This window comes from Lonchura striata, chromosome 1 (genome assembly GCF_046129695.1).
Source record: "Lonchura striata isolate bLonStr1 chromosome 1, bLonStr1.mat, whole genome shotgun sequence".
Taxonomy (NCBI): domain Eukaryota; kingdom Metazoa; phylum Chordata; class Aves; order Passeriformes; family Estrildidae; genus Lonchura; species Lonchura striata.
In genome coordinates, this window is record NC_134603.1 from 60,868,461 (window position 1) to 60,891,060 (window position 22,600).

General features: G+C 38.0%; 1 protein-coding gene across 1 annotated transcript in view; it reads right to left on the bottom strand.

Moving 5' to 3' along the window:
- Positions 1 to 296: 296 nt before the first annotated feature.
- Positions 297 to 22,600, bottom strand: part of ERP44 (endoplasmic reticulum protein 44) — a 47,277-nt gene continuing 24,973 nt past the window's right edge. The window contains exons 5-12 of the mRNA XM_021528688.3: positions 15,941 to 16,125; positions 15,425 to 15,540; positions 11,671 to 11,728; positions 10,247 to 10,363; positions 6,566 to 6,677; positions 5,970 to 6,111; positions 2,953 to 3,055; positions 297 to 880 (exon numbers count right to left, since the gene is read on the bottom strand). Of these exons, the coding sequence (XP_021384363.1) occupies positions 779 to 880; positions 2,953 to 3,055; positions 5,970 to 6,111; positions 6,566 to 6,677; positions 10,247 to 10,363; positions 11,671 to 11,728; positions 15,425 to 15,540; positions 15,941 to 16,125 (935 nt within the window). The 3' untranslated portion in view covers positions 297 to 778. The remainder of the gene's footprint in view (positions 881 to 2,952; positions 3,056 to 5,969; positions 6,112 to 6,565; positions 6,678 to 10,246; positions 10,364 to 11,670; positions 11,729 to 15,424; positions 15,541 to 15,940; positions 16,126 to 22,600) is intronic.

Genomic DNA, 22,600 nt, shown 5'->3' on the forward strand with positions numbered 1-22,600 from the left:
CCCAGAGACTAATGGTAATATAGATACAAATAGAAATTTAGGATTGACAAACTCAGATGCCAGCCGAGTCCTAGTCCTCTCTGATTTTGAAAGGTTTTTAACATTCCTCTCCTTTTACCACGACCATGTGGGCAGTGTAACAATTTTCTTCCAGGAAATCGGAGCAGGTCAATACAGCCCCTTCATTTAGAATACAGCCATTATCATCAGAATTTTTCCTCTCCTCACTTGCTATTTTAATATTCCAGTTTGTTTAATTGCTTAGACATTTACAGCCAGTAAAGCACCACACAAGATTCTGTAAAACTTTAATTTATTCCCCTCCCAAGTATCCAGAATAGAAGACCCTTTTAAATTGGAGAAAAATGTGACAAAGAAATAGATTACCAGGATAGCTGTTCACAGAAGAAAAAGCACATACTACCAAGGTTACACAGAAAACAACCCAAAAGTCCTATTTAATGGGATAGTGCAAGTTAACAGCATGTCTCTGGCAAGGATACCTTCATTTGGATTATAAAAGTTTTACAGAGTTAGATTAAGAGTCTGGATGGGTCTCTGATATTTTACTATAGCATTAAGAATGTACTGTTTGAAAGATGCTGTACAGAATGACCCACCAAACAAATGTATTTACAAGCCTGGGGAGAAAAAAATTATTTTTCAGTTTATTCAAAATAAAAATACACATAGAATTATGAAAATATAGGTTTACTATTTCCACCACATAGAAGTCAATGCTGCTGTCTGAAAGGCTTGTAAGATTATTTCAAGTTTTTTAAAGTTCATCTTTTTCCCTCAATAAGGTGTACCTATGTTCACTGGGTGCCAGTTTCTGGAATGAGCTCTCTGGTGGGCTGCTTGCTAAATCCTGAAGTGGCTGAAATAAAAACAAACAGTAAAATTGTTTGTTAGACTAATAATCATTCATCTCAATTAAATGAATTTCTAGCATTATGGGAGTGCACAAATGTCCTGCATTCTCACAAATTGAGTTTGGGGGTTTTTTGGAAGGCGTGTTCCAAGAGCCAAGTAGGTGGAACACGGCCACCGACACACACACACATTAATCAAGCAATTCCAGTTAAGGATATTCCTTTTGTTGTAACATCTCAAGGCCAATGGCCATCACATGAGTTTCTGTACAAGTCACACAGAAGTATTTCAAGTGTACCCCGCTGTGTATTTGCTTGAATCTACCACTTGCTTTGGGGGTATTCTCGATTTATCTGCATGTGTTTTATGAGATATACCAGGGCAAAAGTGACATCACTGCAAAAGTATTTTAGAATTACTTTTCCATGGAAACTGAAAGAAAATACCCCATAAAAAACACATGCAATTCAAGGGGCATAGGTAACCCACAACAGCAGCCTCCAGTCTAGTGAAGGCCAGTATTTATTTCCATTGCATCCATACCTTCCACAAGATGGCAGGATGCCATACAGACATAGGAATGTAAACCTCTCGTGTTTTGTGTGCATTTTTCAAGGCAGAAATGAGGCAAGAGCAAGCCTGCAGCTCTGGGTTCTGTGCCTGTGCCCGCACAAGCAGGCAGCAGGATCCAGGGACTCCACAGGCTTCCTCCTTCCCTGGCCAAGCCTCTTCCTCAGAGCAAGTGCCTGGCCTGTGCCTCAGTCTCCAGCCCTTATTTCTGCCCCTGCTCCTGATGGCCTGAATTCTGGTGGCTCAATGAATTTTTGAGAAACACAGGGAACTACAGAGTGAAATGAATTACTGCTGAGACCATTCAGCCCACATGTTTTCACAGTCAGTCACGACAACATTCAAAAGCAGTCATTTTCCTAGCCAAGGCAAGCCCTCCGGGGCTTTCACACTTCTAAATCTTTTGAGCAGGGAAACAGGAGGCTGCACTCAATCGACTTAGAGCAGTGCCATCCTTACCACATTCCACGGAGGAAAAGGAGCCTGTAGCTATAAATAGTTTCTGTCCCTCAGCCATGGAATGGCTCAAGGCTCCCCAACACAAAGGCACCAGGGCTCCTCTGGGACCAAAGTGGCCCTTTGAGCCCTGGACAACACAACCTTGAAATAAGTGTTTAAAAGTGGTTCTTTCTTTGGAGGGTGCCCAAGGTAGAGAAAATGTTCCCTGACAGTTAAATTTGCACTTTTCAGCAGGACCCCAAGCACGTAAGCTGAGTGGAGTATCACGAAGATACAAGGCTGATGCGGACACCATTGTAAGACTGCGATAAGCAGAGGGAATTGGGATTGGTCATGTCCTTTCTTTTCTGACACTGACTTTTCTCTGGAGAAGGATCTAGTAGTTGTGTTCCTGAAGAGATCCCAGAAGTGACTTCCAGGCATGTAATTACACAACATGACAAGCTTTGAGCAGAACCATGAGGAAATCAAACTGACAAGTGCAGCCTGTGAGCACTGCTAATGCTGTTTGTCAACAGCATTAACAAAAGCAGTAAGGCCTATTATTGCTCACTCATCCTTTCTTGATGCTCTAATAATTTGCCTCCTGTTTGCATTGGTAATATATAAAACCTTCAATCTTCCTTGCCATCTCCCCTTAGAACCACCCTCTAGTAGTGTGTTGTGTGGGAAATAATGCAGCTATGATGGATTATCAGCTTTTGTACTGAAGTCACAGGAGAACCTTAGAGCAGTTCTGTGAAGTGAGAACAGTCATACAGCCCAAGATGTCCTGTTTCAGTGGAGAAAATAGATATTCTTATACTCTTCCCTTATTCAAAGCAAATGGGTACCATATTGCCTACTATCCCTAATACTCCCTGCCTTTACCCAAAGAAGGCTGAGGAGCCAAACAAAAATGGTAATGTTATGCTTCTATTAACAGATATTCTCTTTCAAAAGACAGAATTTAAAAGTACAAATATAGTAGAAGGTATAGCTCTGACAAAGAGTAGTAAAAAGGTCTTTACTAAACGGCCAGATGAAATGTATTTGTTGTAACCTTACCTGACCAGGTGCTACATCAGTTGGATCAGGGCCGTGATGAAACTCTCTATGCAATTTTCCAGAATGCAAGTCTAGTACAAATTGCTTCAGTTTACCTGGAACCCTGGAACACATTCAACAGAAACATCCACATGTTTATTACAAGTTAAGTCCAAACACAGGAGATTTAAATTGTACTGCTTAGAGTAGCTAACTTCTGTTTATCTAGCACACTATGCCTACTTTTAGGTGATTAATAGAGGACAGGGAGCCACATGATTTGCTAAGGTATCCCACCAGCTTCTTTTTCTTTCCACTGTCTCTAGAGAACACAGCAAGTATTTCATCTTTTCAATAACTCCCACAGAGCTGTACCAGCCAATAACTTCATTGTGAAGTCCCTTCAGCTCCCCACTAACCGTAATGTAAGAGAGAACAGCAGGTTCCAAATGCACAGTTTACAGATACAAATGACACTTGGGGAGCACTATTGACAAAACATCTTTGAAAGGCTCTCTACTGCCTCAGCAACTGCACATACACCACAGATAAACACTAAGAGGATATCAATGTAAATCTAATCTGAGATCATCTACTGTCACCCACAGCAAATGTGCTAAACTACAGCATCCAGTTTTATTTGTGAAATGTCAAATTGACTAAAAATCTCAAAGTGAAGAGTTAATCTAGTAAGTATTAAAGATGAGATAAAACTATAGTGTGAGCACTATGTAAAAATTCTAAAGTAACGTGTGAATGGACACAGGTTTTGTAGGGAGTCTTCCATTAAACTAATTATTACATTTAGGAAAGAAGAAGAAAGTGTGCTCAGACAGACTATCAGCAATACATAAGATCATCAGAAAACCCTATGGATAAAATGCAGCAAATATTGATTCAGAGGGTATCCTTACAGCAGTGTCTGTAACCAATCAGTATTACACTGGTACTTTACAGGACCTCTTCCCAACCCAGATGAGATCATGAATTAGTACCAATGGAGAAAAAAGGGTTTATTCCTGCCTGACTATAGGGACAGTAGACTTACTGCTTCCTGCTTTTCCTTGGGCTCCTGCCCTGTTCTAGGTCAGGCCCATTGCTGGAGACCTTCTTCTCTCCTAATGCAGCAAGGGCACTCCTGTAGCTCAGCCTGTTCTTGCTGAGAACCTACAACCCATCTGCATGACACTCCCTGCTATCATTTCCAGCCTGGAACAGCAGGATGAATGGGGCCAGGTGGCCAACAGATGAGGAGAAAATAGTGATGGTCTCATTTGCCTGCCAAGTGCCTAGTCTCCAAAAAGGCAATGAGCTCCCTAAAGAGAGAGGAAACCTTTTAGTGGACCAGCTCTGAAAGTGCCATACCCCTACTGGCTGGTGGCAGCACTAAGGTTACCAGAGACAGCCTGGAGCCAGTTCATGAGAGTCGAGAAGGTTACTGAAGTGGTAGATGAAAGTCTCAGAATTAAGATTTTACTTATTATTAAAAAATAAAACCACAATATAAAACCACCCAAGAAACAACAAAAACATCAAAACCACATATACACAAAAGAGTATCTTCCCAGGAGCTCCAAGCTCTTCTTGTTCCTAAACTGTGTTTTCCTATTTCTATGTATCAGCTCTATCTCCTAGAGTAAGGTTGAGTAATTATTTATCATTAGGCAACTGTCAACAATCCTGACATCTCTCTTTCAGCTTCATTTGTAAGTGACAACTGTTACATATCAAGCAAGTAGCTCTCATTATTCTGACAGTTTTTCACAGAAACGGAACATTTAAGAAACATAACATCAAAGTCTAAACTAAACATCTCTTCTACCTCTCTGCGAGATTGTTAATTTGTTTTAGGGCTAAAGTGACAATAAAAAGAGTGCTTTTAAAATGCAAATATTCTATTTTTTTTGCTAGGGTGTGCAGTGAACACAATATTCCAAAGAAACAGAGACACAGAAAAATAGTCACTTATCAAGAATTTGAACATACATAGCTTCAGATATTTGAAAAGCACTATTCAAGATACATCAGAGACAATATTTTATAGATAAGCCTGTGGAGAATTAACAAAGAAGTTAAGTTTGAACTCTCCTCCCAGATGTCAGTATCTCAGGTAAAAGAATGTCTCCTGGAATAGCAGAACTAGGCATGATATTACATTCACCTTGCATGCTAAGTCTGAGCTTTGAATCCTTGGTTTTGACAAAAATGGAATACCCAGTCTAGATATCTAACCAGGAGTTAGCAGGCAGTGAATGTGCAGCTGCCTCCTTTGAGACAGAAACTGGAGATTTTTTTAACACCCAACCAGAAGACAAAGACAGAGCACTTGTCTCAGGCTGAAAACCCCTGAAGAGAACATTTACACATCTTCATTCCTTGACTGGCCCATGCCAGACAGAACATCAGCTTCCAAGGCCACACACCACAGTCAGGCTGAGGTAATGAGGGTTATCACAGCAGTCTTTCACCTAAGCACCCTGGTACTTTGCTATAACTGTATTTTATCCAGATAAACATGCCAATGATTGGCCATTTTCCAAGTTGCACTTGGAAAATTTCACAAACCCACACAGGTATTTCTTTGCCAGCTTTCCAGGTATAGAGTAATGCAGGGAGGCTAGAATTGCACCACAGGAAAACCTAAACCAGCAGGCTGGTAATTATTACATGCTGCTTTTTACAATAATCCCTGAATAACACAGTACTTCTATTAAAGTTGAGATATCTATATCACTACCAAAAATGTCATGCCAAGCTCCAAATGCCTAACCATGATGGAAAACAGCAACACCATGACAGAAAAGAAGACCAGCATCTAAGAATTTCACGTGAGATTCTTTTCTCGTATAAAGTAATACGATTCTATTTAAACAATGACTTCATGCCAGCTCATCCTGCTATAAGGCTCTGACACTAAATCACACAGAGGCAGCCTTAGTGACCCCAGGTTTACTCATCTTCCTACCACAGTAGTGATTAAAGTACAAGCCTTTAAACTTGTTCTTCTCAAATTAAAATGCACCAAAAAAGATACTTACGACAAGTCACTGAAGTCTGGAAAGACATACATGTGCCTGAAGCTATCAATGGCAATGACAGGGCAGTCTGCTGGAGTCTTCTGAATGTGAAGGAGTGGATGCCTGAATTTGTCACAGTCAGCATGGAGGAAGTTTATTGTACCTTAACATTGTGAGCAGACAAAAACCCATGTTAGGATTTTTTTATTATTATTGTCTTGAAACCACTTTCCTAAGTATTATAAAGTGAAGATATGAGATAGATACAACATGCAAAACCTGAAAATAAGTCTTAATAAACAATACCACCAAAATAATACATTTTCTTAAAGTGTTTTTTTTTCCCATATTACAAACTGCAGCTTTGTTTAATGCCCTCTCAAAACACATTAGATCACTCAGACAAGAAGGATTTCTGAAAGTTACTTACTAATAAATTGTGCCTCTATTTTAATAATTTCCAGAGGAGTTGGTTCTCACTGTCAAAAATGCATCAAGCCCTTCAGTCTCAAGAGCTTGAAAGCTACAATTCTGTTTGGCCTTTGCTTCCACTCCACTGAGTTGTCTGAAAAAAATTATACCAGTAAAACCAAGAAGTAGTGGGAATTATTACAAACCTTTTTCACCTATTAACTGCCGTGCAACCTCCTGTTGGAATTTCTCTAAACTCTCCAAGTCATCTTTCATGTGGAAAAGTATGAGAAAAGGAAGGCCTTCTTCTGTCAGTTCCTGCACAGAAAACAAAGGACAAACACATTTCTTCCACTTCTTACAGGCACCCAATCAAGTGATTCCAACAATTTTCAAATTCAGTGAGATCTCTACTTTAAGAATAGACAAAAAGCAAGACTAAAGATGTTAACTGCTGACCCTTCCTCCAAGATAGCAGAGTGATACAGTCAACCATGTTTCCTCCTTTTTATCATATACAACAGATAAAGGATGAGAGCAAGTCATTATCAGCATTTTGGGAAGGGATACAATTTCACTGGAATACTTGTGCAAAAGAAATAAGCCAATTCTGAGGAAACATGGCAACTCCAGAGAAACCACAATAAAGCCTGAGCACCTTGGTTGTTAGATGCTACAAAAGGCTGAGGGTGTACTCTAGAACCCAGTTCTAGCTTATTCACATAATAAATTGGTGCTTTCTTAGCATAACACAAGAAGTGTCTTTGAATAACTCTATTCCCTCCTCACTAAAAAAGAGAAAAGCAGAAGCTAATGACACAGCCAGAGGAGTTATGATCAAGCAACTGTGTCCTGACAGCTATCCTTTGGTCATTCTTTTTTGGACAGGGAAACTTTTCCTCATATGAATCTGTTCTTGTAGCCCAATGCCTTTTAAAGACCTCTGCCCACAGACAGATGAAGAATACAGGATTGCCTTGAATAATTTATTCAAGATTTTTCTTTTACTCAAACAAAACACAAACGCTTTCTCCAAACATGATTTTTGTCAGCTCAACTCACTACAGCCCAATTGAAGAAATTATCATTTATCATCTAAGAAATACCTACAGTTGTCTATCATTCATTTGCACAACTGGTATAACAAGCAAGTGCTGCTATTGCTTTGATTCTAGCCTACATCAGCATAAAAACTGTGCTTTTGGGGAAAGATAGTAGTGGCTTATTCTGCTACCAAATAGAAGGGTTTCTTCAGATACCTTCAATTTGCATTAAATTGAAGGAAAGTCTTCCCCAATCACTAGGCAGCCAGTTACACAGGGTACATGAAATGGCTCTTGTTCTCCCTTCTTGTTCCATCTTCAACCAAGTCCATCAGGTAAGTTGAAGTGTGTTTTTTTAAACAGAAGACTGCAGAGATCCTCTTACTTCAGTGCTCTTGAAAGCCAAGCTTCCCAATCCATCCCTAAAACAACTAATCATATTTGCTCATTCTCATTTTTACACACACACGTTCAGCTGGGTCTCACCCTCCTCTCCTATATAGGATGGGAAAAAGCCTGTTTTGTACCACTACAATTATGCCTCCATTTCCCTATTCATTCAGCAAGTACATTTCCAGAGGGAGAACTCCTAACAGCTTGGTATTCTGGCTCTGAGGTCTTCTCTTGCTTGCAGGCAGCTAAAATGACAATTTCAGCAAGTTACACACATAAGATCAATTCATCTCCACACAGGCTGTAAGAACAGCTGCTGTGAACCTTGCTAATTTTAGCCCTTCTATACGATACCTCACTTTATTTCCTGTGCTATTCCAGTGTCTCAATGACCAGGCAGAACAAGTGGAAGCTCCCTCAAAAGTGTTGTTTGGCACTAAGAAAATCAGAAGACTTTCTATTAGATCTCAGCTTCCCACATCACTTCTGTGTGCCTTTGAGAAGCTTCTTACTGGTTCCAAACCTCACAGTTCAACACCACCGCTGGGACAACACAGGTTCACTGTATCCATTTAACACAGAACTACACAGCCTGATTACAGGTTAAACAGGGATTCTTCTGAATTATATCCTCATCCCAACAGCCTTTGCCAGTCTAGTACAGGAACTGTCTTGAATGGGCAGTCCTCAAGCAGAACTGTTTCAGAGCAATTAATATGTGTTTAAAGAGTGTTCTAGTGCCATCAATAAAGTGTAACAGTCACAGCACTTCATATTTTTATCTTGTAATATTGTGCAGTATGTGCAATAAGAGCCCATTAAATAAGAGTACAGTCTCAGGGTGCACAAATATCTCAGTTTTGGCATGTTTAAAATTGTTTGGGTATCAGCAACACTGAAATTTTTAAACAAACTTTGCCAGGCAAAATGCCACATTGCAATTGTAACTATCTGCCTAAGCAAAGAGGAATCAAGTGTTAAGGGAACAACCAGAGAAACCACAACAGAATGTGGTACAAGCTAACAGTGATGAACCTTGGCTTCCAAGGCTCAGAATCCTGTTTCACCATGGAAAAAGTACACTGACTATCTACCACACACTTCTAAACATGTTAACATGCAGCATCTTTTACATATTGAGTTGCAAATGAAGAATTAAGATTTGTTAACCATCAGAACTTTCCAATAAAAGCTGGCAGGATTGACTAGAAAACAGTCAATAAACATGGCTTAAGCAAAACCGCCCTGTCCCTCCCACTGCCATAAAACCTGGGCATGTGCCCAGAGCAGCAGATTCAGGATAAAAAGAATTAAGTGTGCAAGCCATGAATGAATCACGACTGATTCTCTGGTTTCTCGTCCAGTGTGGATAACATACTAGAATTTGTGATAAACCTTGGGAAAAATCTAACAGACAAATGTTCAAATACTCCTTTTGAGATGCTACAAACTTGACAATTTTCTAAGGACTTTTTTTCACGTTATTTATTTTACAAAGAACAAAACAAAATATGGAGTTGGATATGGACAAAAGAAGAAAAAGTTACACAAGAAAACAAAAAAGCCTTGAAAGAAATAATAAAGAGAAGAGATCTTTAAAAACAAACTCCCAAATTCCACCTGACAAATTGCAGCCAAAAGAAGAAAAGCATAGAAAACAACACATGAAACGAAAAAGATTAAGGTACCAGTGCTTTAACACAGACTGAAAGTAAAAACCCCACATAGTTTTCATTACCATTTCCAGAAGATTCCATGGTCAGCCACCTTTTAATGTGCTTATTTATAAGATAATGCTTTGGAAGTGGTTAATACAGTAGTATTTTTCTACCACTCACATTACCATCAATGGGAGGGAGCTAAGGATGTTTAGCCTGGAGGTTCAGGGGAGACACCCTATTGCTCTCTACAACTGCTGAAAGGAGAGCATAGCCAGGTGAGGGCTGGCCTCTTCTCCCAGGTAACAAGTGACAGGAGAAGAGAAAATGACCTCAGGTGGCACCAGGATAGGTTTAGATTGGATATTGGGAAAAACTTCGTCACTGAAAGGGTTGTGAAGCACTGGAACAGACTGCTCAGGAAAGTTGCAGAATCACCATCCTGGAAGTGCTCAAAAAACATGTGGATGTGGCACCTGGGACAAGGTTAATGTTGAGCACAGGGGTGCTGGTAACTGCCTGACTCAATGATCTTAGAGGTCTTTCCCAGTCATAATAGTTCCGTAATTATAACTTCTTACTTTGGTAGTGTATGAAACCACTACAGATCTGCCTCCAGTGAATTTCAAGAGTAACCAAAAATCTCTTAAAGAATGAAAAGACATTATCTGACAGCCATTTTCTATCTAAACCAAAATAAATAAAGTTCTTTGATGTGGATTAGGGACCTTGAAAGAGACATTTTGGTTTCAAGAAAGAAACCCCAAATGTAGAATAGTAGAAAAAGTCCTACCTCCCCATTTTCAAATGTGATTTCTCGAACTAGTGGTACACATTTATCTTGTGTCCACGCATAAATCAAATCAAAATTGGTTAGTGAGCCTAAATACACCATATCAGGAGCATTTTCCTGTTGAAAAGAAAAATACAGTAGGATGAGAAACAGTAAAAATGACATTGCTGCCTACAAAGATTACCTACTCAACATGAAATAACAATATTCATATAAATATTTACAACAAATCTTATACCAATATTCAACCTTGTGCATGCAAGATTTCTATTAAATATGTGATAAAAGTACAAATGGAAAATAAATATTACATATTATAATTTAAGCAGTCAACTCCATTTTATAAGACATTTTACAAATAATGGGAGATACTTTGTTTCCAAATTAGGGCTGCTTCAAGTAAGGGCTATTTAGATTTCTGCTTTCTGCTAGGCTGAGAAGTAGTATCTCCAGACCTAAACTAAATGCAGATAGTGAGCTGCTTCAGTGAATGCTGATAGTTACAGACTCATCAAAATGCCCTCCTAATGTCCTACAGGACTTGAAACTGGTATTTTACATTTGCTGTGTCAAAGAGATATGAATAAATAATAATTTTCCTTTATTTGCTAGTAGTTTTAACGTGTAATTCAGTGCTATCATCCTTTAATTTAATTACAATTTTGTTTAATATGAAGTGAAGCATGACTTTGCAAGCTGCAGCCATGATTAAGCACAACTTAATTCAGAAATGCCATATAAATTAGGTAACTTCATAAATTCTGTTGTTGGAAAAAAATAAAAATGCTTTGAAACTCCCTTCCGCCTCAGGTCTATTTGCATCTATTTCCTCTTTTGTAAGTAGCTCTTTTCATACAGTAAATTTGAGAAATGAGCAGAGTTTTCAATGGTAGGCCTTTATAAAGCAATTATTGCAGATTTTCTTCTGTACTGGATTTTTCTTCCAGTAAAACTATGTTTATGAGAGTTCGTTAACCTGCAGTTAATATATTTTTTTTAATTAACAGATAAGCTCTTAACCCTTGTGGACTAAAGCATACTACATGGTTAAGTAATAGTCAAAAATACACAGTAATTGTCACTTGCTTTGAAAATCACGAAGTGTACCAGCTTCACAGATTTTAAAGAGTTCTACAGAACACACATGATGTGTAGACTGTGTTGAAAGAAAAAAAATAGTTAATTTTTTTGACAGGATATTTCAAACTGTATGTTTAGTTTCTGTGCATTAACTGTTAACACATGAGATCTTTTTCACTGACTCAGAAACACTAATTTCTATGATACTCTTCCTCACACTATTTAGTGAAGTAAAACTAAGATCTGAAATGCAGTAACTAACTGAATGATCTGAATACAGTCTCCATTTGTTTGTATACACATATAATCACAACAATCAAAATAAAATACACAGTTACACTTACCCCTGGTGGCTTGTAGATTACATTGTCTCCGCTAAATCTCTCTGCTTTTGAAATAGCCCTACAACAAACCAACCAGCAAGCATGTCTTGGTACAGACAAATAAAATAATTGAGATACCAAATTTCATATTTTAATTTTATATCCTCTTCTTATTTTTTCTCCCCTTTACAATTTGAGAATTAAAATCCTTAATTTTTAAAGTAAACTGTAAAATGACTCCATAGAAACTTAGCCTGCCTAGGTAAGAGGGCATTAAGGGAGTCAGCAAGATGCAGAAGTCTGGACTAAAGGCATCAAAGTGACAAGTGATAAATGCCAGGACAATTTTGGGTAAAGACCATCAAAGAATTAAAAAAAAAAAATATTGAGGAAGCAAAAAGGAAAGTGGATTCTTGTTTGCATTTACTCTTCCTGTTCCACTGTTCACACTAAGAATTTACATCTCCTCTACCCTGACAGAGAAGGGCTTTGAGGCGTTCTACAGGCACGAGCAATGAGAAAACGGATGGCAAGTAAGCCCCCACTGTCCATTTTACCCTCAGGTGTGTACCTCTAAGACACACTGTTCCTCCTTGGTATTCAGCTTCTACCTCACCTTGGTAAGTTCCTCTCTTGCCTTTAGAATATTTTACCCCAAATCACAGCAAAGTGCCCTGAAAGCTGCTATTTTGTACCCCAAAATTATCATCTCTTATTCAAGCAAGCTGCAACAGCTGTGCATCCAATGGAGGAGATAGAAAAGAAAGAAAAATCAAATTATGTGAATTTATCTCACTGCAAGATGCACTATGTCTTCCAGAAGTCTGAACAATTTCGAGTGCTGAGAAAAATACATCATAAGGCTTAACTCAAAGTACCTATGTTTTATTGATTTCTTTTGATCCAATTATTCTTTTCTTACCACATACAAAAGCTGCCTTGCAGAGTTATGTTACACCCCAGTATTTGCATCAGTTTAGAGATGCGTATTTTAAAATGCATTTTTGTATTCCGAACATGACTCTCCCCATAACGTGAAATGAGGCTTCCTAGTGATAATCATCACTGAGGTAAACCACTTGCATCCCAAACAAGCCTTCATGGAACAAGAAAGTGAAGCCACCTGCCCAATCATTGCTTGCTAAGCTGATGATAATCTATAATGAAATATATGCTCTAGGGTAACCCTGTGGTAGAACCCAAAATGTCCTCTTCTGTGTTCTTCCACTCCAGTAGCTGCAGCTATGACTGATTTTTTTTTTCAGATAACTCAAATGAAGTGGGGACATGATGTGAAAATCCCACATGCCTGAAGATATACCTTTTTAGAACAACTACTAAAATGGAAACACTTCAGTTTGCATTTTGTCTTTTTTTGAAGCAGTAATGTACAAGGTGAATCTCTGGAAAAGCACACAACCCCCCCACCCTCCCCTGCTATATTTACTTGCCAATGTAAATTAAAACAGTTCCTAGATTTATCCCTTTCTACCATGAATTACTTATAGTTCATCATAGCCTTTTAATATAAGAGTATTTTTGGCTTTTTTTCCCCTGTTCAACATTCTCTTCCATGTTCACAAACATTACAGATTCATTCCTCTCCATTTCTAAAATCTACCTCTAACAATCTCTTCATCTATCTCCTCCTGCCTACAAGTCTTCTTTCAACAATCTTGTTCTGTGGTCATTTCAGATCTTAACAGAACTATAAGGACCAGTTAATTTAAGAACAGTTTTAAGTATCAAAATAATCTACAACTAAGTACTATTAACAGAGTTTTTAAATAAGCTATTACAACTACCAAAAGCCAGAATAATTTTGGCATAATGGGACAGCTCTGCCTTGACAGAAGTTAGTCAAGCAACTATGTTTCTCCTGTGAAATTGATTGTTTTATTTTAGCTTAGGAGAAATTTGAACATGACCACTCACGTAACCTCCCCAAATCATGTAGCTGTTGAACTCTGTCCATAGCAAAACCAAAAGTCCTTTCCAGGGGCTGTTACTCAGTCAGAAGAGTTCAGCTGATCAGTGCCAGCTCCCCATGAAGATATTTTGCTATATATAATCTGAATAAAAAACACTGATCTGTAGCCAGCATCTCCCTTGGAAGTTTTTTCACATACAATTTTTTAGGAAGCTTAACAACCTCAGCTACTGCGACATGAAAACATTTAGCTCCCAAGGTTGCTGTTGGGAAGGCTGCACTTTGAAACACTAACAGCTCCAGGCTAGAAAGGGAATGGGTGTCTGGAGGTAAGAATAATGATAAACCAGCTGTGCAATCTGTATTTCCACAGGCAGGTTATCAATAATCAAACTGTGATCCATTCCACTATGTCTGCTTATATCTGAACCAAAAAAAAATAACCCCCCCCATAGTACCTACTTCAAGAACAGTGTCCAACAACCAAGTGGTTCTTCTCATTATAGGCAATTGACACAAACAGCAAACCAAAGATGAACAGGTTAAAAAAACTGTAGAGTGAATGTTGAAAGCAGTGCTATCTTAGTAATAATTTTTTAAAGTTATTTCTGAAAAGACTGAGAAGTTGAATGGGGGGCAAAAAATAATTTAAAATTCTGATAGCAACTCAGAGTGGCTGTGCTGAGGACAAGGATGGATGCAGCCATCAGAAAACACTTGAGATAATGGCGCTCCACGGGGATAAGACTGACAGACCTACAGACCAGAGATTTACAAGTCATGGCCGGGGATGCTTCCACAGTCATAGCACTACGTGACTGGGGACTGAAGGAAGGGAAAGCCACGTGCAACCCTGCACTTTGCAAACACTCATCCCCACCCAAAAACTATTTCTATAGATATATTGCAAGAGGCATCAGGGACTGGCAACAGGTTTTGATCTAACAGATGAAACATTTTCTACCTTGATACCTCTCAGTTTCTCTGCTGTTCTCCACTACATCCAGTTTTAAAAAAACTCCTGAGGCAATTTTGTGCAGCATAAAATCTGGCATAAACCATGAAAATTCCTGATTTTGCAACTGTGAGTAGACTGGAAACCACTACAATCACATTAATGCTCAATCACTTCAAATTGGGCAGTGCTGGCACATTAAACACTGCAGAATGAATCTAGATTTTAATATGCATCTTAAAAGTAAATCACTCCCAATCCAGTCTTATTTCACTGAATATTTTAAAATATTGCTGTAAATCTGTACAAGGAGAAATCTGAATTCCTGTAGATTTTTCTTCTACACTTGTACTGTGTAGCTCACCAATGTAATTTTCTTTCTAAGCTATTACACTGTGCAGTGACATAAAACCCGCATGAAAAAAGCCCAGGCACAGAAATTAGATATTTTGGAACAAGGTCTGCTCCCCTAATAAAAAGAGGAAATGAGTAATCAGCTACATTCCTTAGAGACAAAAGGAAAAAAAAAAAAAAAGAAAAAGGGAAAAATGAAAAAAACCCTTTCCCTCTAATAATGCAGGATTTTGGGACACAAATGTCTACCATTCCCCCACCCAAACCTCCTCGGGTACATGTAAACTGTACTGACAAAGAATGGTAAAAAAAACGAAAAAGGAAGCAAAAAATAAAAGTTGAATTTCACAGCAAAAATTAAGGCTAAGAAGAAGAAGAGTTTTGTCCTTTTATCCCCTCGTTGTATTTATCTACTAAGGTTTAATCTTTTCAGTTATGCCATACTGAAAATAATAAGGTCTATTTAATAAAATTATATAGATGCCATTAACAGAATTTCAATAATGAAGTCACAAAAACAAGAAATTTCAACTTACCCAAAGGCAGAGAGGAACACACAATCATCATGCAAAATATTCGCTACTCTTTCAAAGGTTCTGTAATTATCAGAGTCCTTTTGCTCAAAGTACCCAATAATATTTCTTCTGCTGCGCTGTAAAAACAAAGGTTGAATTATAACTTGCATCAAATTATCAAAAACTGTCATTACTCCCTACAGATATTAAATATAGACATGCCATTCATTCAACAGCCAGTAAATGCAGAAATTATTTCTTTTTTGCCTTTTCACTATTGAGAATAATCCTTGTGAGTATTTCTTTGGTGAGGAATATTAAAAGTATCTTGTTAAATAAAACACATGATTATTTTCAAATTTTTAGAAGCAAGATAAATAACTCAGTAGTGGAGTGAATGCAGCTCAAAGTGACAACACTGAACTAATTTGTAATATTGAAAACTATTCAGTTTTAAAAATACTACAAGGTACTGAACATTCCATAGTTTAACACTGAAAAAAAAATCCAGACAACGAATAAATTTGAAACACTTACATCAAGAGAACTAATTTCTTCCAAATCCTGGACCTCCCGAATAGGGTTACTTTTCTGCTGCCTGATGTAATCTGCTATTGCTGTCACAGATCTCTGGCCCCTGTATTCCCTCTTCATCATCATGCCATTCCGGAAGAGTTTCAGAGTTGGGTATTTGCTTATCCTGTACCTCTGAGCTATGTCAGCTAAAAAGAAATTAAGAAAATTAAAGCAAAGCCCTACAAATACAGAAATATCATGAACATGGTTTCTTATGCATGCACTGAACATGGTTTCTTATTCCTGTATGTGGAATCTCTGAACCAGCAGTTCTACATCTTTAAGTAACAAAAAGACAAACAAAACAGCACCAACAACAGCAAACCAAAGCCAAACAAACAAAATACCAACAAAAACAACCCCCCCCCCCCACCAAAACCCACCAAAACTCTTCATACCTAAATTCTTCCATGTACCGATCTTCTTCATAAAGAAAAAAATTACCAAAATCTGCGTTAAGCAAAGACTCAACTTGGTCATGTATATTCATTTAGTACACTTCCTACAAACAACTAGGAAGGCAAATTTAAGAGCCTAACAAGAACATGAGAATCTTCAAAGCTTGCCAATCTCAGTTAATTAACCCACTTGAGAAAATATTAATAAAATTAATCATCTTCTAATTTTCTTCAAACTTAGGATTTTCATCTCAATCACAATGCTGGAAATATAACTTTCATGTCTAAAATGTTTGAGAATGCAAACCCTGTGCAAAGTATTTTTTGAAGGCTGTGAAGGCCAGAAAACTGCTGTCACAGTTCTGAGCTGTTCAGGTTTTGAACAAACACTAAATTTGAGGTTTCTAGATTAAGGCAAACACCTCTTCGGTCAACCAGTAACATCATTCACTCCAAGACAAGTCTTCATTCACATCTATGCATGCAGTCCAGTCTTTTTCCAGACTTGGACCACACAGAGCTTCACACAAAAAAAGTAACATGTACTGGCATGTATTTGTATTTGCATAGAAATATAAAAGAATAATAACAAAAAAGACTTTATAGGAAAATCAGAAGAGCAGCAAAGAAGAAAGCTAAGCAGAACAATACAGACCGGTTTCCTACACATGTACATCCTGTGCCCCTGAACTGCAGCCACTACTCAGGCATTCATGGTGTTCTGCATTAGATCCCACCAGAGTTCTTAACATGCCCCTTTGTCCCTCTTCTACTTGGCTAAATTAGCAAATTGCAATAGGAATTGCAGGTAGTTCCCAGCCACACATTGATGGGGAAGCTTACACATAACCAACCACCAAGTGATTCATGGCACACTGAGCAGGATCCAGCTGCCTTGAGTTTTTAAAACAACCTTTGTTACGGTGTAGAAACTGGGTTTGTGCATCTCCAATATTCAGCAACTGCTTTAATCAAAGTTTTTTAAATACTTAATAGCTTTGAATGCTCTTCCCCTTTTCACATGTGGCTGAAGTCCAGCAAAGAACTTGACAATTTTATGAGGAGGAACTGAAGAAATGAGTTAACCAGATATACTTTTGGTTCTTAGGAAAGCAAGAATGAAAACAAACAATAAAGACAAAATGTGTAATGTTAGATAGATTTCCACAAGCACTTTCCTTTGGGTTTTGCTTTGCTTAATTATTCCCACCTGTTCACTCCTCCTCTTGAAATAAATATAGGGGAAAAAAAAACCTCACAGACCCTGTGAAAACTGTTTATCTTCTTTTACAGAGTGGGATGCAGTTTACCTATACCTCTGGACCTAAACTCAACTAAATGCCCCCCAAATATGCCCATCTTCCCTGAGCTACTAAACCATTTGAGGAAACTCGTTCCAGTCAACCACACCCACCACACTTCCCCTTCTTTTCTGTCTCAAGGAAAGACAGAGGTAGTCACTTCAGCAGACTGATCTATCCTTTGGAGACAGAAGTTTCATTCAGTTGACAGAGAGAGGAAGTATACATCCTTACTTTTCATGGACTCCTTACAAGTCACAGGGTACCTTTCAGGTAACCTGGATTAGCCCACAGTAGGAAGGCAACCAAATGGGGTCCATGAGTACATGTGGCACAGTACTGAATGATGTGAGAACAAATCCACTCTGACAAAAATGTCCCTTCTCAGTTATATATTTACCACAAAGGAGATTTGCTTTCTATCTTACACTTACTCTTTTTTAAAGAGAATGGAGAAGTCTGAATTCCATGCTGACTGGAGAACTCCCAGTGAAATCAACTGCTGCTAGAACAATACTAATCCTATTTGCAGCTTTAGTTACTGAAAACAGTCTCTGTACCAGTTGCACAGCTTAGGTGACTCCAAGAACCGAAAACAAAATGTGCATAGCAAAAGAATAAGAACCAGGTCTACTCCACAAAAATGTTCTCCAACATCTCCCAAGTAAATTTCAAAGCTTCACCAGCTTAGTCCAGTTACTAAAAAGCTTTGCATCACTATAAAACAGCACAGAATTCAGCTTATCAATTTCGACTAAGAGGCCTTGACTTCTTTCCTAAATATCCCAGAAGTGTGCATTTCTTAATGCACTAATTACAGAAAAAATTAAGGTAAAACATTTTATGCCGTCAGTGAAGAGTACTTTTATTTCAAATTAATACAAATTTCTCCATGGAGGATGTCAATATATTTAACAATAATGAACATTAGATTAATAATGTTTTCTTCCCTTAAACTCTATCACGTTTTAGTTAAAGTACCTAAGAGCTGCCTGCAAGAAGGTAACAAGTACAGCAGGAGAGGAATCACCTTATATTTGCTTGGTAGAAGAAAAATAACATCTGCAAGCCAGGCATTTGCTGCCCTTCTCCCCTGCTGATAGAAGGACCTTTGGTCTGACAGTACATGAGCTGATGCAACCTTGACCAAGGTCTGATAAGGGACAAGGAGCACAATGTGCCAAGATTTCACTGAAGCACACTGAGATTAACAACTCCCCTTGTCACAGACCTGCACAGTGAGAGAACACCTATCCCCACACTTTTTTGTCTCATATGGACCTTTTTCCCTTGTGTTATTTCCACAGCTATAGGAGGATGCAAGGGTTGAAGAATGGACATTCAGGGGGTCATGAAGGTTCTCCAAGATGGAGATTGCAGTACCTAAGGATGTGGATCTTCATTAAGGACTGAAGTTGTGTAAAAAAATTAATGGTAATAAATGCCCACTGTCAAAGCTGAATTCAAACATTATTTCATAAGTCAGTACCTGCATGATCTTTACAAATTACATTGAGATTCCATGAATGCTGGTATTTGAACTAACACAGAGAAATGACACTCCTACACAAGTAAGTATTTGAAAACCATCTTTTTACAAAAAATAAAATGCAAGTACATGAAAAATTGTTTGAATTCATTCAAAAGTCAAACAAAGTAAACCTTAAATGCTTCATTAAGCCCTGGCATTTGACACAGGTAGAGTTAGCATAAGCAGTGCAACTACAAAATATATTCCTTTTAAAATTGGAAATACACAATGCAAATATATGGAATATTGTTTGAGCTCATTCACAGATTGCATTAGTTATAGTAAATCCTAAATTAAATTTAAAAATATTTCCTGACATTCCCACTGCCCATTTTCTAATGAAAAGAGGTATTTGAAACAGACAAGGGCAACCTACCTAAAATAAAAAGTCTCCCAACTACAGCTCTGACTTTTTATTTTCTTCAGATACGAAGGCATTGAAAGGAATAAACCTTGTGTCTGTATTTTGCTGAATTAATCATTAAATCACAAATTTAGTCTTTGTGCTACCAGAATAGTTTCACATTAGTTATGATAGAAAGTTACCAACATATTTGATCACATTCTTGTACAAATCAGAAGCTTTGAGCACAGCAATGACTGTTGGATTCAGATGATTCTTCTCCCCATTTAGGACGTTTACCTGTTCATATGCAACCATTTCCAAACTGCCTAGACTTTTTTCCACTATTCATTCTGCCAACTCCAACATGAATATCTCACAGTCGCCCAGGTCTCTTCAGATGCACTGCATTGATCAATAACTTCTCCTGAGCAAAGCTCTGTCTTACAACAGGGAAGAGACAGCAGCTCTTATTTTGAAACAAACTTTGATGTGGAACCTGACATTTACACTCATGTTTTCTAAGACAGTCTCCCACATCATCTTCTGAGCAAGATCCTCTAAGAAAGCAGGATTTGTGAGCTATCATTTGTGATCCATATCTTCATCGTTATCTCCTGTACTGTCACCCATTTCTCCAGAGCATTATGTGTTCCTCTATTCAAAAGAATGCCAAAGCCCATTTTGTGGGGTGTCAGGCTTTTCTCATGGTGTGTACACACATTACCCAAGCTACAGCTTCAGGCAAGCACACAGCCTGGGAAACAGCAGTGACTTGTTTCCCAGGATGCTTCAGACTCCACCATTCTAGGTTAACACCACAATACACTATCCAAAGTTCAGATTATCCAAATATCAGATTACATCACCAAGAATCTCAATTCTACTGCCACCGAGTTGCAATTAAATGTACAATGAATAAAGTGCTGAAAAACTGCACCAAGACCCACTATATTGAAGAAGGCTCCCACCCACAATGTAGGTAAGAAGGTCCTTCCCAGTGAAGGACCAGCAATATTTATAAGGGTCACCATTAACTCAGTACACTGTTCTAATTTTTCAGTGCCATAATTCACACTCTGACTAAAGAAATATTTAGATTTTAAGTCTACAGGACTGGTTCTCAAAAAACATGTCCGGTAGGATTCGGATTCGAGCAATATTGCTAATTATCCTAAATGCCTACCTCATCATATAATGCAGCACCTGAAGAATTCACATGCTGAAGAGAGGACTATAACAGTCTGAAAAGTTATCTGAAAGAAAATCAAAGTTTCAAAACTCAAACCCTGTAAAAATAACTTCTGAAAATACTCAGTGTCCCTTTTTCTAGAAGAGAGGAGGGTGGTCTCTTCATATTGTCTGAGGAAGAGCTAGCAGAAACCGAAACTACTGCACTTCCTAACTTTGGTGTTACATGATGGTTGTAGGAGTTGCACAGCTACATAGAGAGAGACCTTGAATTTTCTGGGTCTAATATTAATCTTTATTTTGTGTGTCAAATCATCTTAAGACTTCCTACCCTTCTGCAGTATCTTCCATCTCAAAAATAACAAATTCTTTCAGCTGTATATTTGAAGCTGGAATGACCAAATGAGTATTCTGCTAGCTCACTTGAGATCAGTCAACATCTTTTCAAGTCCCTCAGGCTATCCACCAGGGCACACTACAGATGAAAAATGAAATCTGACTTTGATAGGTACCTTTTACTTTCATAATACATCATAAATTCTCCCCAGTTAAACTACTGCTCTTGTGACACTTGCAAGAAATTGTAAGCCCTGGCGGAATACTCAGAAGAAGCAGAATTAGAAAAGAACTTGGGAAAGCATCTAAACTAGGCATCCTACTCCAATGATTGTGATACTGGTGGCTTATATGATGGACCAAAACAGGTAAAAGGACAGCAATCAATATTCTGTATCAAACTCAGGTAACAGCAAATTTAAACCACCTTCTGCTGCAAAGGAGCATTCGCAACAGCCATGCCTGCTCTAAGCAAGGCCTCATCAGTAGGCATCCCATAATCTTCTTTGACAGACTAATAAAATCACTTTTATACACTAAGGAGTGCCATCAACAACCTCTCCAAATCTATCACACTTTTTACTTTACCCCAAGATAACTCTCTCAGACTGATTTTTTTTCCCAAGCAAAATGACAAGAATGCAATGAAATCCTCATGCTTGTTTAGAGTTTCATTTGGAGTTTCTTTATGCAGGTCTAAAATTGTTATCATTGAATTCTTTTGGTTACCAAAGGCACAGTAGCAACACAATTTCATCTCTGCAGACACTGAGCACACAATGCAGAAACAGCCAGTCACAGAGAGCAGCAGCTCACAAAACTGAGGGAAAATACCCCTTCCAGACACATTTAGAATGAAGAACAGTTCCCTAAACAGTCTGTCCAGCAAAGCATCTCCTTACATACCCTCAGTGAGAAATTGATTTATGTTTGGAGGCAGAAAGATCTATTCAAACTAGCTACTATTTTTTATCAGAAACCAAAGAAAAACATGGTGCAGTAGAATCAAACCCCCAAAATATATACTCCAATTGACAAGAATTTTGTACCACAGCTCCTAATGTTGAATTCAGAGAAACTGTCCAAAACATAAACTCTTCCCAAGAGAAATATGAGTTCTAGATTGCAACATCCAATCACAGAGAAGAGAAATACAGGAAATCTATTGTACCAAGTGAGTTTCCAACACTGCTGCTTAACACAAATGATTAAAAACATCCTGAAATACAAGCAAGAAAAAAAATCACCCCAAAAAACTCAGACAAACAAAATACCACAAATCATGAAACAAAACATTCCTAATAATGTCCGTGCAGTAAGATCATCTGTAATTTTATATAGAAGATCACTATTACTAGGTATTATACTTGAATGAGAGGTGTCTAATATTTAAGATAGCTGAATTACTAAACTGAACATATAAAAATCATCAAATATTAACAAGACACAATGTAGCACAACTCAGACATTTTTAAATTATAAAAGGATGTGGTCTTGCAAAAGCAAAGAGTACCTGCTTTA